Source organism: Maniola jurtina, chromosome 22, assembly GCF_905333055.1.
Source record: "Maniola jurtina chromosome 22, ilManJurt1.1, whole genome shotgun sequence".
Lineage (NCBI taxonomy): Eukaryota > Metazoa > Arthropoda > Insecta > Lepidoptera > Nymphalidae > Maniola > Maniola jurtina.
The window spans coordinates 4,582,279-4,598,702 of record NC_060050.1 but is presented as its reverse complement, the minus strand read 5'-3'; the positions used below and the strand labels follow the sequence as shown (position 1 = coordinate 4,598,702).

Sequence of the window (16,424 nt, the reverse complement as noted above, 5' to 3'; positions counted from 1 at the left end):
AGAATTTCAAAATGGCGTCGACTTTTTTAAATTTTGGTAACAGTTTCTTATTTTGTGATCCCAGGGAGCTCTAAATATCGATTTTCAACGAAATCGGTCAATTAACAAAGAATTACAAAATGGCGTCGACTTTTTTAAATTTTGGTAACAGTTTCTTATTTTGTGATCCCAGGGAGCTCTAAATATCGATTTTGAACGAAATCGGTCAATTAACAAAGAATTACAAAATGGTGCCAACTGTTTAAGTTTTGGTAACAATTTCCTGTTTTGTGATCCTAGGGATCCTCAGATATTGATTTTGAACAAAATCTATGACAGTTCAAGAAAATAGATTGTAAACACTATTTAAATTATTATCATTAACATTAAATTAAATGAAAACACGACGCGCGACGTGTACTGCAGCCCCTGAGCTTGAGCACAGGCCGAGCCGGTATAAACCGATTTCTCTCCGTACGCGACGTAGCGCCTGTGCTCACGCACACACGCGCCTCAAGCTTGTAGTAGTGTACCTATCGTAGCGCGCTTGTATGAAGCTTTGACTCTGTTCGCTACTCATGTGGCATACAACGCAATACCAAACTCACAAACACTCGTACAAACATACAGACAAGTATATACTCATACACACTCACACACACACACATGGACGCACGCACACGCACTTTTGAACGGTTTGAACAGAACACGGTTTTGAAATTGAAATTGAAAAAAGTGTAAGAATTTGTAAGAAAATATTTAAAAAAGGTATATCAGCCGGTTTTTTATTCCAGCTCTTAATACATGTAAAAACGTCCAATCTGTTCATTTACTTGAGCCTTTACCCTAGTACCTAATTATATCGACCGCCCCATATCAAAACAAAGTAAATGTCATTTTTCCGAAAATCGTTTTATGTCATAAGCCTAACTTTCATAGTATGTCCCGTTGTATTGTAAGGACACCCACATTAAAGTAAAATCAAAAGCTAGTAAGTCGCTTTGACCATTTTAAAACATAGTAAGTCTATGAACTCGCTAGGTTTTTTATAGATTAATGCGCCTTACTAAGTTTTTCAAAGGAATTAGATTAAATAAAAAAATATCACCCATTATCTAAATACCATGTCAAAACAGTAAATACTTAATAATGCATTAAAACTTAAAAGTAAGATAGGAAAAGTCAAAAGGAGTTCTGACCTCTACATGTCAACTGTTAAATATGGTTTGCAAGGGAAATACTTTGCATACTTACATAATGTTTTTAGGGTTCCATATCTCAAAAGAAAACACGGGACCCTTATAGGATCACTTTGTTGTCTGTCTTTCTGTCCGTCTGTCCGTCTGTCGTGTCTGTCAAGGAAACCGATAGGGTATTTTCCGTTAACCTAGAATTATGGGCAGGTAGAGAGGTCTCAACTCTCATAGCCCAAGTAAAGGAATAAATCCGAGAACAAATTTCGTGATTCTAGATCAACGGGAAGTACTGTATAGGTTTTCTTGACGGACGGACGGACAAATGGACAGACAACAAAGTGATCCTTTAAGAGCTCCGTTTTTCATTTTGAGGTACGGAACCCTAAAAAAGAAAATGATGCACATGTAATGAATAAATGTGTAGGCCAGTCTTCACACTAAAATATTTAAACCCCTTTAATTTAAAAACTGTCATAGCCTAGTGGTTAGAACGTCCGCCTCCTAATCGAAGGTCGGGGGCTCGATCCTGGAATCACGTTCTACTAACTTTTCAGTTATGTGCGTTTTAAGCAATTTAATATCACTTGCTTTAACGGCGAAGGAAAACATCGTGAGGAAACCTGCAAGTTTTCCATGTTCTCAAAGGTGTGTTCCTAAACTTCTCTTGAATTTAAACCACTTACTAGGTTTTGATCTGAGAAAGAAATTTGACATTAATTGACAAAATTGAGAGACCTAAGCTTGTATAAGAACACAGAAGTGTCATAATTCGTGTTCACTTTGCCTAACGTCTCTCGGAGAGCAGAGAGAGATTTAAACTGTTTCTTATAATCATTGGCCATATTTCAAATGCGAAAGTGTGTTTGTTGGTTTAATATTCAATCACGCTGCAACGGAGCAACCAGTCGACGTGGTTTTTTGCATGGATACATTTAAAGACCTTGAGAGTGACATCTCTCTCCGCATCGTATTCTTTATTGCTGAGGGTTGTGACCTCTTTCCATTATTCCTACATCTAATGGTAGGTTTTCTTGGGATGCGGTGAGTTCAAAGAGCCTACGGAACTCGACTAGAAAAACGAGATTTTGACTCTTAGGTTTAACGGTTATGAATTAGTTATTATTATCAGTGATAAAATTGATTAGGGCTGCCAGGTAAAATGACATTTATCTCGGAAAATCAAAGAGTTTCCACGAGATTTTTTCCAAGTTTGCGCTACTAAGTACATATATTATGAAGAGGAAAGGTTTGTTTGTTTGTTATCGATAAACTCTGAAACTACTGAACTACTTGCACTAAAGACATAATCATCAACATCAACCGACAGACGTCCACAGTGAACATAGGTCTTTAATAGGGTCTTCCACATGCTACGGGTTTGCGCCGCCTGAATCTTTGCGTTTGCGCTTGACGACAATCATGCTTTAAAGAAAGCAGTGATGAGGTCCAAGTAGGAGCACGCTTACTTAGAAGATGCCTATTCACTCTTGGCTTGCAGGTATCTAAGGTATATATGGCAGGAAACACGGCCCCCGAAATGGCGTTCCAACCTTTAGGCTCTCCCCATTGCCCGCAGCATGAATCTGAGCTTTCTTATGATGGTTATATTATTATGTACATATAATATCTCATAAGAAATCTCTAACACACAATCCAGCTAAGTAGGTCCAATTTCAAAAAAAGCTAGCTAGCCGACAAATCTAACTCAGTTAGGCAGCCTTCGGGAACCTTCGAGATGTCTCTCGTCCAAAATTCCTCAATGCTTGAAGACCAGTCTTTGAATAGTGCATGATGTCAGTGATGAAAAATGGATCCGAAATATAGGTCTTTTTTGTACACAGGAAATGCCTGACGCATACCCCTCCGTCATGTGGGGCTTGCACCAAACTTGCACTACTACGAAATCCATTTCGGAACACGGCACCCGGAACGAGGCGCGCTATCTCCTAAAAAACATAGGTATAATACCTATTTAGAACACTTACTATCTGTCATCATAATCTATGACAACCTCCGAGTATTTACCTGGTAAAACCGTGACTTTAGAATAAATTTTAGTATATAAGCAGGCTTCATTTAGAAATGAAAAAAACCCTATTTTATTTTTCAACGATTATAAACACAACTTTCATTCAAAAATAATAAGCTTAAATTCATTTTAAATAATATTTTGCGACGAAATGACGCGCACAGTCCTTCCGCCATGACAGTCCAGTGGACACTGAATTCCATAGAGCGCCTGCAAGAAAATAAATAGCACAGGAAGTTTTTTGGTTAGTTTTAGATTATTTAAGAAATGAAAAACATTTAGTATAAAACTAACAGTTCGAATTGATTGCTAAACCTAAACATATCATTTTCTGGAGGTTGGCTTCAAAGTATCAAGATGTTAAAGAAAATTTTTACAGAACAAGTTGCGAACAGCAATGTTTTCAACTTGTTTTTTTTTTTTATTGGGATAATGTATACTAAATTAAAAGAGGCACTTATAATCTTCACAAACTGAAGTTTTTAATTGCATGTATTTAATAGCTGTTAATGCTTTAGAAAAATAAACAATTTACTTCAAAGTACAGCATTTTTGCGATTTGTCAAATAGGTCTTGCCTTAATTTTTATTGGCGGTATCATATCGAAACCTGCGATTAAAAAAACCGATACATGATATAGCTAATTAATGTAAAAAATACATTGATAAGATAAAATATAAATTTAGTAAAATTCCTTAATAATAATAATTTAAAAAAAATACTGTGTGAAAAGAACGAATTAAAAATAAAAAAAAAAACAAAAAGTCAGGTTCCACCGAGATTTGAACTCGGATCGCTGGATTCAAAGTCCAGAGTGCTAACCATTACACCATGGAACCGATATTGAAGACGCCGAAATTTTATTACTGATCCTATTACCTTTTAGCCACAATGTTGTCTTCACAATAAATAATATTTTGTTAAAAAAAATTATAATAATTTATGTAATGTACTGGTTAGCACATTGAACTTTTTGTATTTATTAAAAATACATAAAAACAGGTTTTTAACGGCAATACTAATTATGTATTAGAAAATTGTGTTACGAGTTCTATACCCAAAGGGTGCCAACTGCCAACGGGACCCTATTGCTAAGCCTCCAGTATAGAGTTGAAATTTTCCTACATTCTATTGTCTATTCTATTGTATTTCTATTGCCGCCTAAGTGTAACAAAAAAAAAAAAATGGCCGTCATGAAAAAAAATGATATTTCTCGTACCATGGTACGGATAACGGGACTCTTCGTGACGAGTCCGACTCACACTTGGCCGGTTTTTAAAATATTAAGTAGGTATAGGGTCAGCAAAAAATCTAGCTTACACCGGCGCGAAACCTAGCTTTGTTGCTTTGTACTAGATAGGTTCTTCTAGTTACTCAACGGGATAAGTTAAAAATAGCGAGTTTGGTATTAAAACGATTCCCGACTCAACCGCATGGTCCATGACCCTATTTCATTTACGCCGTGACCTCTGATTAATTACACAGTAAATTGACACAAGTGTTGTTTGCGTCTGTTAACTGACATGCGTACAATTTAAAATGTTTAAGTACATACACTTTGATGAATTAATACTTGGCTAAATTGAATTTATCGGTAGACCGGTCAAAAGTCCGTAGCCTGCTAGATTGTACAGATATTACCTTAGGCCGCGCACACATGAGCAACTTTTAGTCCTTGCAACATTTTTAGGGCTCCATATCCGACGGGTGCCAACGGGGCCCTATCACTAGGCCTCCACTAACTGTCCGTCTGTCGTTGTGTTTAAAACCTTAACGTCAACCAATAAGGTCTGTATTTCTTTGGTCCGGTTTTAGTTAGTATTAGATTGCGCTTTTCTGTGCAAACGAATTTTGCCGATGCGACTTATAACAGTGTTAGTACTGTACCTCGGTCATTCATTAGAGTTGTTTAGTTGTTCGTGTGCGCGCGCCTTTATAATACATTTGGAATTTGGATATGCGTGCATAATTTTTTATTAAATACTAAATAAGCTTTCAAATAACGAATCGCTTACGAAATGAACCATGTAAAGGTTTTGCTTCTACACTAACAATGATTTTATTAACCTGAAGATAAACTCTCTAGTGTGCGCAGGCAGTTTCTTGACTCTCAGGGATGTAGAGGTGATCTGAGGGGTGCAATTTCTGCCAGTGCATGAACTTCGATTTGATTGTTACCGGTTCCTGAAAAAAAGAAAAGGGGTTGATTTAAAATAAGGTGTAGCTATTTATAAATAACGCTAACCCGGTTCAGGAAAGCGCGGGTGACGTTTGGGTGTGCGAGGCGTCCTCCCGCCTCATATCCCGATTGCCATCTCGACCTGTCGCGTGCCTACTATAGATAGGTAGATAGATAGAACACTTTATTGCACACAAAAAACACATGTAAACGAACACAACACAGAAAGAAGAAAACAGAAAAAACAATTGTGTGCAAAGGCGGCCTTATTGCTTAGAGCATAATATTATATGTAAGATGTAATGGACGCATTCTACATCAATTTATCTACGTGTTTTAAAGAAAACTATAAAAAATATTTTAAGGTAAATTTCATTTTCTTATAGTCTTACCTTATACCTTACTACTATACAAACATAGATTATCTCAAACAACGACTACAGTAGCTACCTAGGCAGGCAGACAATTAGTATTACTAAGATTATCACTTATCCTCCACACAGTCTTATGGTTAAATTAACATTAGCTTTATGTAGGTACTAGCTGATGCCCGCAGCTTCGCCATTTCCATGTACATTGAAATCTCGGAGATTTCAATGTACATAGGTCGAAAAACACAACTCCCTTTTGAAAGTCGGTTAAAAGAGTAATCTATGTTACTCCCTGGCCAATCCTCTGCTTGTCTGTGAAAATCCCGTCAAAATCGGTTCAGCCGTTCCAAAGATTAGCCTTTTCAAACAGACAGACAGACAGACAAAAATTTTAAAAACGTGTGATTCAGTTATGGTATCGTTCAAATAACCATATGAGCTTAATATGAGGTAGTTATTTCGAAATTACAGACCGACACTCCAATTTTATTTATTAGTTATTATTAGTTATAGATTATAGATTAGCTGTGTAGGAAACTTCCATATTGTGTAATAATGTGCCTAGATTACAAAGATGATGTTCTTTAGTATAATTTAAGTATTATTCCAGTCAATATCGTCGTCTTCATAATGGCTGACATTCTAGGTGGGTACTTGGTACCTACTCTTTACTCATTACTTAGGTTGATTTAAAATTAAGTATCTTCTGGGTACCTACCTATAAGCTGTAAGTATCTGTATAAAGTAAGTATATAGGTAGTACTTCGATTTTCCCTTTTTATTAAAAGTACAACCATCAGTTTTCGAGAAAATGTGGGACACATCAGGAATTGTTAAAGTGATTTTACATTTTTCTTTTTTCTTAATATGTAGGTACTAGAAAATTCTAAGGGAGTAAAATATTTTGTTTATATTTCCATCAGTTTTCGAGAAAATGTGGGACAAATCAGGTACCCTGTCACAAAGTGAGTTTAATGCAATTTTATAAGGGTTCCGATTTTTCATTTTATTATTTTTATGAAGATTAACCTATATCCATCCATAAAATATGAGACATACCTAACCACCAGATAGTCATTTACCCAGTCACGAAGGCTTCATTTTTTGTTCCATTTTTTCTTTTTCAAGAAAGGGAAGGGAAGACACCGTGAACATACATTGTCTAAAAGGTCTCAAATCTATATCTAGTGCTATCCTTTTTCGCAAGAAGCATTATGAAAAGGACGCACTTTTAGGTCTGTCAGTTTTGGTTCAGAGATTGTGTTTTTGTAGTAGACAGCCCAAATGCGATTGTTAGTTGTTACTAAACAACAGTTATATGGCTTGAAGCGTGTATTATGTTTCTTGAACGGTTTCCGCACTCTTGTGTAAGCAATCAAAATATAAATGTAAATAAGAGGTTTCTCGTGATTGAAGTTGGAATTGTAGGCATTAGTTGGCATTTATTGGTGTTAAGGTTAGAATTACATTTAAATAGTAATTTCTGAGACGTTCGGATTATTTCAATAGGTACTTTTGAATGGACGTTACGTAAACAACAATGGATATTATTAAAGGAAGAGTTTTTAGTTCGATTTCCTCCCAAAAAAATAAAGTTTTTACCCTTGGATATAATATGAACGTTGTATTTCGAAAGCTATCTCGACTCTCGAGTACTAGAAGCCTAAACGGATAATAAATATCGCATATTTTAAACTTATTAATAAAAATCACACTAATATTATAAAGGAGAAAGTTTGTATGTGTGTGTGTGTGTGTATGTTTGTTACTCCTTCACGCAAAAACTACTGGACGGATTGGGCTGAAATTTAGAATGGAGATAGATTATACCCTGGATTAGCACATAGGCTACTTTTTATCCCGGAAAATCAAAGAGTTCCCACGGGAATTTTAAAAAACCTACATCCACGCGAACGAAGTCGCGGGTATCAGCTAGTACAATATGTAACTAAAAAGTAAAAGATCAGGTAATTTGATGATAACTGAGGACTTTGGACGGAAATAATATTTTTAATATAGGCAGGTATCTAATTACTTTAGTTTTATTACTAATTAACTGTAGGTGCAATTATGTGTGACATTATACGAGTAGGTACCTACCTATGCACCTTGAAGATACGATCTACGATACTATCTGATAAACAGGAATTTTAGTATAATCAGTAATCAAACACTTCAAAATTACAACGAAATGGCACTATATTCATATAATTACTTACTCACCTAAATAAAATAATAAATGATTATTTATAAAAGCATGAAAACGTGTTTTTTAAATTTATTTCCCTAAATGTCCCCCTATATTTTATTAGTACATATTATGTACAAAGGCATTTTAGATTAATAATAATGTTAATATTTTTATAAATAACTGATACACACTTGCACTATCAAAACCTTGACCTCTATCATTATATATTCTATTTCATAATTACATAATAATGTAACCGTAAATGTGTCGCATAAATCGTAGTAGGTAGGTACTCAAAGCATACATTATGGACCTACATTCTGATAAGATAAAATTTAAATATTTATGAAGACACACCCCCTTTAGTTTCTGCGTCGCACATAATAACTGCTTTTTAGTTATTAGTAATATTGATGTTTTCCTAGTCTACAGATTACTCAATAAAACAAGATATACTATATGGCTTTGATTATTTTCTACGGTATGTATCAGTATTATCACTATATCCGTTTTAACTGGCTGACTCACCCCGGCTTCGGTCGGGTGGGATATCTGAAAATCCTTACTTATTTGAAATATTGGTTTATTATTTAAAATTCCGAAACTTTGATATTAAGTACTTAAGTATATTGTTGTGTCTTTCGTCTAAAAAACTAACGACAAATTACTTAGAATTAACTTTTTGCTTATCAAGTCATTCAAGGATATTTTATCTTCCTTATTGTGCAAACCAACATTCAGTATTCACAAATTACGTATACTTGAATGCAATAAGTAAGTATACTTAAATATCGACCTATTTCAATTACCGATACAATATACAATCAATAAAAACATTAATAACCCATTGTTAAGCTGAGCGTTTCGACATACACTATGTTTATACATATAAGTATCTCTATTTCTAACTTTATCACAATAATTTATTATATCAAATCAGACCCCCCAGATCAAAGAGTACCCATTTCAATAATCGGTAAGCTAAGTCTTTAGGATTAGTATTACCAGAGATTTACAATATATCGTAAAACTGTAGTATGCTATGCTAGGAGTCCCTTAGAAAGTAACTAGTTACCTACCTACGCGCAATTAACACGCAGCGATAATTTAATAAATCTTACATTTAATAAATTATCGCTGTAACTGTGTACCTAAGACACAATGATTTATATGTACAGTTTAGTATGAAATAGTTCGATATAATTATTACTACACAATATTTATTCAGTGAGTAATTAATGTGATAGCGAAAGACTTGGTCGCTTGCCAGCACTTTGCCAGTAACCGAACTGAGTAGCTAAAGGTTAAATTGGAAACGCATGCGAGTTTCAAGTATCCTACACCTAATATAATGAAAATATACTAAGAGCAGACATGGCTGATGGATCAAAGACACGCAGTAATAGACAAACAAAATTATAAATAGCAGATATATTATTTTTACGATAGATGATATTTATTTGTAAAATTCTCGGTGTAAGTGTTTTACTTTCTGAAATCAACAAAGACGTTTATTTTGATACACAAACAGATCAGAGTCTTATCTATACTAATCTATACTAATAAATAAAATTGGAGTGTCTGTCTGTAATTTCGAAATAACTACCGCATATTAAGGTCATATGGTTATTTGAACGATACTATAAATGAATCACATGTTTTTAAAATTTTTGTCTGTCTGTCTGTCTGTCTGTCTGTTTGAAAAGGCTAATCTTGGGAACGGCTGAACCGATTTTGACGGGATTTTCACAGACAAGTAGAGAATTGACCAGGGAGTAAAATAGGCTACTTTTTTAACCGACTTTCAAAAAGGGAGTTGTGTTTTTCTACCTATGTACACCGAAATCTCCGAGATTTCTGAACCGATTTGCGTCATTTCTTTTTTAATCGATAGAGGAACTTTGTGACATTGTTTCATAAAAAATTTGGAGTCCAACTCCTCAATCCTGATGCTGCAGGGGATCTGACCAATCCACGCGGGCGAAGCTGCGGGCATCAGCTAGTCCACAGTAAAATTATTATTTGATTGAGTGGACATAAGCATCTTTATCTTATCTATCCATGCAGTGATCTGTGATAGCTACTGTTTATGATTAATACTTAATGCATTGCCATTAAAATTTATTACTATATATTTTTAGAAATAAGTAGGTACATAATATTATATTGGTATTTTTTTATACAATTAAATAAAAATAAAACCTCTCTAAACTATATCCACAGCCCAATAAGGTTTCACATCAACTTTCTTTGATATGACTTCTTTATATTTTTCATTAATAATCACAAAAAAAATTAGTAGTTAAATAGACGTATTTTCAAGTAATAAACATAAGTAATTGATATTATTATTCGTTCATTCGTCTTTCAACTTAGAGTTAATTTCAGTTGCGTAGTAAATTTAGTTTAATTGCATCGGTTTCTAAAATAAATTGCGTTTCTAATGCTGCAAAACCATTTGTTCACTTAAAGCTAGAACTTTCTCGAATATCTTCTATACTCATAAAAATACCCACAATTTATTAACATCGAACGTGCTAATCAATTAGTAAATAAAATAGCCGTGACGTAGCTACGTGATTAAATTAACGCCTTAATTAAGTGACGAATAGCACTTCCATAATATTATGTAAAATTGATTATATTGATTCATAAATAGTATAAAGCAATTCCGTTACGATAAAATAAGCGGGATTATTTTAATCTGAATGAAATAAATTCAAATGTGAGTACTTATTTATTGTACGTAGATATGCCCACATGTGACTTTTATAATATACCTACTCGTACCAAGAGTCAAGACTGCTACCGGTTCGCAAAGCAGCTTCTACTGAAAAAGCTTAGGATAACTTTTTACATTTTTTTAACCCCCGACCCAAAAAGAGGGGTGTTATAAGTTTGACGTGTGTATCTGTGTATCTGTCTGTGGCATCGTAGCGCCTAAACGAATGAACCGATTTTAATTTAGTTCTGTTTGTTTGAAAGGTGGCTTGATCGAGAGTGTTCTTAGCTATCATCCAAGAAAATAGGTTCAGCCGATTGAAAGTTATCAGCTTTTTTCTAGTTACTGTAACCTTCACTTGTCGGGGGTGTTATAAATTTTTAATTTACACTTGTTATATGGTACGATTAAAATATTTTTATAGATTGTAAGAAAGTTCTTGTACAAATATTATAATAAACGATTGTAAGCAGATCTATCAAAATGTCAGGAACGCAATAGGAACTAAGTAGTTAGTAGAGTATTATATTTTGCAACGCAACTTTACAAGAGCTAAAAATACTGCAGATCAAACCGAAAGTCAATTCAGGTGAATTGATGAAATGGAGAGGGAAAATGGTTTTAGGAATTTCAAATTTAGGGAGTTGGAAAGTGACTTCTTTCCAACTTGACAGGCTCAAATAGGAAAATCTTGATAAAGTCAAGGCTCACATAAGGCTGTACACGAGTAAGTAGATCGTCAATGACTGTGATGAGCGTAGTGGCTGAAGTACCTAGTTATATAGATCATAATGGAGAGTACTGGTATAATGGAGTAGGGCTGGGTATTTGTTTTTGTTTTTTTTTTTATCAAATTAAGTTTATTGAAACTGAACCGACTTGTGTCTATGAAGAAAAATAGAGAAAAATTACTTATATAAAAAATATGAATAATATTACCTTTGCAATTAATTTTCCATCGTCCCCTATTAGAAATTCTTCTAAACGAAAGACCAGTGGAGAAGCATTGCCAAGATGGAAGATCCTTGAGGATGTTCCACGGGTCACTCTGAACTCAATGGTTTTTGCCATCAACACACTTGTGATCATGTAAACAGATCTCTTGCCTTCCAGAGCTGAAAACAAAAATTGGCATACTATAATATAGATCGATAGAGAACAATCTTAGGAAAAGACAACTTAGACTCAAGTGTTTTTAGAAATACCTATTGCAGTCGCTGATAAAGCAATAAATAGATATTTTTATTTATTGATTCCATGTAAATCTTTTTGTTTACCTTTATTATTCTTCACATCCAAGAAAATCTTGTTTACGAAATCCTTGTCTTTCGGGATTCTCGATTGGGAGAAATTCACCATGATCACTCTCACTTTGTTTTTTATTGCTTCATCTTGTAATGTTATCTGTGAATAATAAAAAATCCTTGATTTTTTTATTGTGAAGATAATGCATGTTGTACTAAGCCTGTGAGCGATAATTATAGCTAATCATCACAGCACAATGTTAATGATTATGAAATTGGCAAAGTGTTGCATCAAACGTGCTGAAAATCTTAAATACAAACCTATCCCGGATACCTACCTAGGTATCTACTTACAATTTTAATTTAAATAAGTAAATAAAACTAATTAGATAAAAGTTGTTGAAATAAAAGTTCAATAAACATAATTGTTTATTCGAACCATTCTGTTTGAATCTTTATACCTAAAACGAACCAAGTATATTTCACTAGGTACCTACTTTAACACATTCAATAAAATGATACGCTTTAAGGATTTTTTTCCTAGGCTAAGATGGCTTTAAAATACAATATTCATATACAAAGGAACATGATCTTGCCACGACCTCTTGTCCTAAAAACATAAAAGTCATGGACACCGTACAGGACACACAAGGTCATTGATACGAAATTACCTGCTAAAAATCGATATTTTGAAAGAATGCTTTTTTTCAAAAATCGTTATTACTTACCTTTACGCTTTCATGAGGGAATTTAAAATCTTGATCCAGAAAATCACCTTGTTCCAGCAGGTCAACGTATTCCGGGTCGGATTTCTCCCTGTTTATATTCTTCTTAAGTTCGCCAAGCGGTGTGAACATTTTACCGTTCGTTTCTTTTTCATTTGGTACAAATAGAGACGTGACTTTATACAGCTCTGCTTCGGTTATATGCGGGATACAGACCAACTGGTTACTCCCAATTTCAATTTCGATTTCATCCCTGATAAATGGCCAAGCGTCCTCGAGTTTTAGTGATTTTAGACTTTCCAGGCTCACATCTTTACGAATTTCATGGGAATATAGAGACTTTACAACAACTTTTAGTTTTTTCGGCATTTTTTAAACAAATCGCTTGAACGACAACGTGAACGCGTGCACTCACTCTTACTGCCAAATATTGACTAAGTTTTTTAGACAAAGAAAAACGCTTTTTGATTCATCGTGTGTCAGAAAGGGACAATGCATTGGTGTTTTCAGGAAGGTGTCACAATTTCCCAGAAATGACGTGATCGATAATAATACGGAAAATACTTGGCTTAATCTGTGTAAAGCCAGGAGAAAAAAAAAAAGGAAAATACTTGGGTAGAGGGAAAATGAAAACACCTACCTACATCTAGGTAGGTATAAATATGAAAAAGCCTAACGGTATTATAGTTAATTACACTCAAACCTACTTAAATAAAGAGATAAAAAAGTTAAAACATTTTAAGTAAAAAATGGGATTTGTATCATTCTGCCCCATCTACACTTTGCCATGAACTGAAAATGGAAAAAGTGGGTATAGCTGTTGAAAGGTATTTTTAGATATAAGTGATTGCTTTTGGTAAATAATGGTCCAAATCGGTAAAATCAAAAATCATTAAATAAGTAGATCTAGGTATTAATTAGTTCTTATTGTTTATATGTATGTTATACCTTTAAAAATGGGAAATTCCATAGCACGCCAACACCATGCACTACTACGTCACGTTTTAGTCACGAAGTATTCACGCGACGGATGCTTACCGCTCGCATGACTGCAGTTTTTGTCGCTTAGGTAATATTGCAGGTTTTTCTAGTTCGAACTTCGACGGTCCACACAGTCTCATCGTGGCATCGTAGTGTCATACACCTCGTCTGCAATTTTTAGGGTTCCGTACCTCAAAAGCAAAAACGGAACCCTTACAGGATCACTTCATTGACTGTCTGTCTGTCTCTCGTGTCTGTCAAGTAAACCTATAGGGTACTTCCCGTTGACCTAGAATCATGGCAGGTTAGTAGGTCTGGCACATGTAAAGAAAAAAAATACGGAAACCGTGAATTTGTAGTTACATCACATAAAAAAATATTAAAATGTGTTTTAATTTTCAAAGTAAGATACCTGGTGAGGTATCATAATATTATGAAAAGGCTTTACCTTTACATTCTAAAACAGATTTTTATTTATTTTTATGCATAATAGTTTTTGATTTATTGTGCAAAATGTCGGAAAACATACCTGAGCACGGAACCTTCGGTGCGCGAGTCTGACTCGCACTTGGCCGATTTTTTATCATGTACAGTATTGCGTCACAATCGTGTTGCAGTCATGATCCATGACTAAAACCACAGCCTACATTATAATTCCTTATTTTGTATTAGTATTGACACTATTTCTAAACTGAATTAACAAGTTTAAAAATAGTGCTATCCTTTTCTTCTGGGAATAAAAGTAAATAAATAAATTTACTTTCCATGGGTTCTAAAATAAAACTATTGTTTAATATAGAGTTAATTATTGTATTTAAACGCTATTTTAGTATACAATATTATCATAAATCATTATATTACATTACTTGAGATTTTATTTCAATAGAAAGAGCTCTTTAGTCGATACCATAGAGTTTGAATCAGCATTCAGCTTAGCTTTTGTTGGTAGATAGTAACTAGTAGGTACATACTTGGTAGTACGAGCTAAGAGTAAAGATTGTAAAAATAAGTTGTGTATGGAATGTAAACAGGTGAAAGCATTTGACAAATAGTCATACAATAATTTAGTTATTTGAATATTGCAATAGCCTCTTTTTAATGCATTTAAAAAGTATGTTCACCAAAATACATTATGAATACTTAAATATGCTTTAACTTGTGTTAATTAACAAATAATAACTATCCTATTTAAATTACAAATTACTTTAATTTGTGAATTATTACACCAGCATTGCGTAAAAAGCAAAGCTCAAGAATTACTCACACATAATTGCACAACACACATTTTTTTGGTATTGGCAGCATTGTACACTGTACCTATGGCTCAGCTAGTAGTGGGGTAGTGGGTGCCAACTTTATAAAGGTAAAAATTACAAAGGTTTAATATTACTTTAGGATCTAAAAAGGAAATTGCTTATTTTATATTATTAGACATACCAAACTTTATAGCTAATTTGTTTGTACAGCCAAAATACACCAGGAAGCCACACACAAAGTGCTCTAAAGTTTTTTATTAATTTAAAGCATTTTCCTCATTAGTTTCCCATTATAAATGTCAAAAGCTGGTGCACTAACAAGTGTTTTACTTCTTATGCACATTGGCAGTGGTAGATTGGAATACTGATGAGGCAGACATCAAATTCTCTATGTATTGACCTAGCACCTGGTTTTCTGAACGTAGTTTCAAATTTTCTTCTTTCACTGAATCAACCCTTTGAGACAGATCTGTAAAATCAAAATAATTTCTAATAAGTACTGGCTGAGTTGCACTGGTACCCTGTTTGTGCGCAAATGTATTAACAGTACAGTACACAAGTACCTATAGATTACACAGCCCTGTGCCAGCCACACACTAAGTAAATAAGAACAAATATGTATATTTTCTGTTGAATTACTTATGAGTAGAAGTTGAAGACTTAATAATATTACTAATATGACGCATTTATTCAATTCTTTTATGATTCACGCGAATTTCAATAGGTTGGCTATCCCTAAACGTTTTTCAGGCATTTTAGTTTAAAATATAATATTTAATTTTATAGAACAATTAAATAAGTATTTCAATTGAGAAATAATCACTAGACTGCTGTTGTAACAATAGAAATAATGAATGAACAAAAGAAAGATTTTTACCATCCAATGTATTCTGGAGTTCCAGAACTTGTGATATTAACCGTGCCTTCTCTTCCTGTTCGTCTATTCCAGAATCTGGCTCAAAACTAGGTGGTCCATTCAACCCTGGGCTTGATGAACCCCCGGTGTACGAACTTGGGAGTGAATCCATGGATCGACCATGATCCAAACGGTTGTTATCCACGTCGTCTGTTATAATCACTTGGGGATCATCGTCGGCCAAAGGGATGTTCTCATCGTTACATTTCTGCATCAGAGATGACATTTTAATCGGAATTGGAACCCTTTTTCAAGTTCTAAGAGCAATATTGAGGTCAATCAAAACAAATCGATAAAATGTTTATTATTTTTTGACACATTTCAGTTTTCACAATTGACATTTAGTTTTTTTTTCAACTGAACCTAATAACTTATAGCGGCTCCACATGCTTGCGTCAAACAACAAGCACTGGCTTTTTTTTTTCTTTAAATCTGGCTTTACTCTGATTAGCCAATGTCAAGTTTGTGATATTTTCAAGTTATTGAATTTATACAAGTATGGACTCCGTCTGCGCCAGCGCCCGCCGTCATAAGCGCGGCGCCCCTTTAGAGCGCTTCCCAGTCAGTTCCACCACCAAAAAACACCAACTAACACAAAAACCAGCCACTCTTAACAAAAAAAAAAAACACTCCAA

At 34.2% G+C, this 16,424-nt stretch overlaps 2 protein-coding genes and 1 non-coding gene across 3 annotated transcripts; all 3 read right to left on the bottom strand.

Moving 5' to 3' along the window:
- Window positions 1-3,971: 3,971 nt before the first annotated feature.
- Window positions 3,972-4,043, bottom strand: Trnaq-uug. Its single transcript has one exon. It is a non-coding gene; the product is annotated as a tRNA-Gln (tRNA).
- A 1,142-nt stretch (window positions 4,044-5,185) lies between these two features.
- Window positions 5,186-13,114, bottom strand: LOC123876805. The gene is made up of 4 exons (XM_045923166.1): window positions 12,640-13,114; window positions 11,945-12,071; window positions 11,607-11,782; window positions 5,186-5,388 (listed from the first exon to the last, which is right to left on the bottom strand). Exons 1-4 carry the CDS (start codon window positions 13,003-13,005, stop codon window positions 5,287-5,289), a joined length of 771 nt encoding a protein of 256 aa, XP_045779122.1. The 5' UTR covers window positions 13,006-13,114; the 3' UTR covers window positions 5,186-5,286.
- Window positions 13,115-15,051: 1,937 nt separating this feature from the next.
- On the bottom strand, window positions 15,052-16,147 carry LOC123876810 (short coiled-coil protein homolog). The gene is made up of 2 exons (XM_045923174.1): window positions 15,751-16,147; window positions 15,052-15,342 (listed from the first exon to the last, which is right to left on the bottom strand). The coding sequence occupies exons 1-2, from the start codon at window positions 16,013-16,015 to the stop codon at window positions 15,200-15,202; spliced, it is 408 nt and encodes a 135-aa protein (XP_045779130.1). The 5' UTR covers window positions 16,016-16,147; the 3' UTR covers window positions 15,052-15,199.
- Window positions 16,148-16,424: the final 277 nt, after the last annotated feature.

Bases quoted from the DNA above. Each gene is read 5' to 3' on its own strand.
- LOC123876805 (XM_045923166.1), bottom strand. From the start codon at position 13,005: ATGCCGAAAAAACTAAAAGTTGTTGTAAAGTCTCTATATTCCCATGAA. The intron at 12,072-12,639 runs GTAAGTAATAAC...TATTATTCACAG, and splicing joins TCCCTCATGAAAGCGTAAAG to ATAACATTACAAGATGAAGC. The intron at 11,783-11,944 runs GTAAACAAAAAG...TTTTGTTTTCAG, and splicing joins GGATGTGAAGAATAATAAAG to CTCTGGAAGGCAAGAGATCT.
- LOC123876810 (XM_045923174.1), bottom strand. From the start codon at position 16,015: ATGTCATCTCTGATGCAGAAATGTAACGATGAGAACATCCCTTTGGCC. The intron at 15,343-15,750 runs GTAAAAATCTTT...TTGATTTTACAG, and splicing joins ACTCCAGAATACATTGGATG to ATCTGTCTCAAAGGGTTGAT.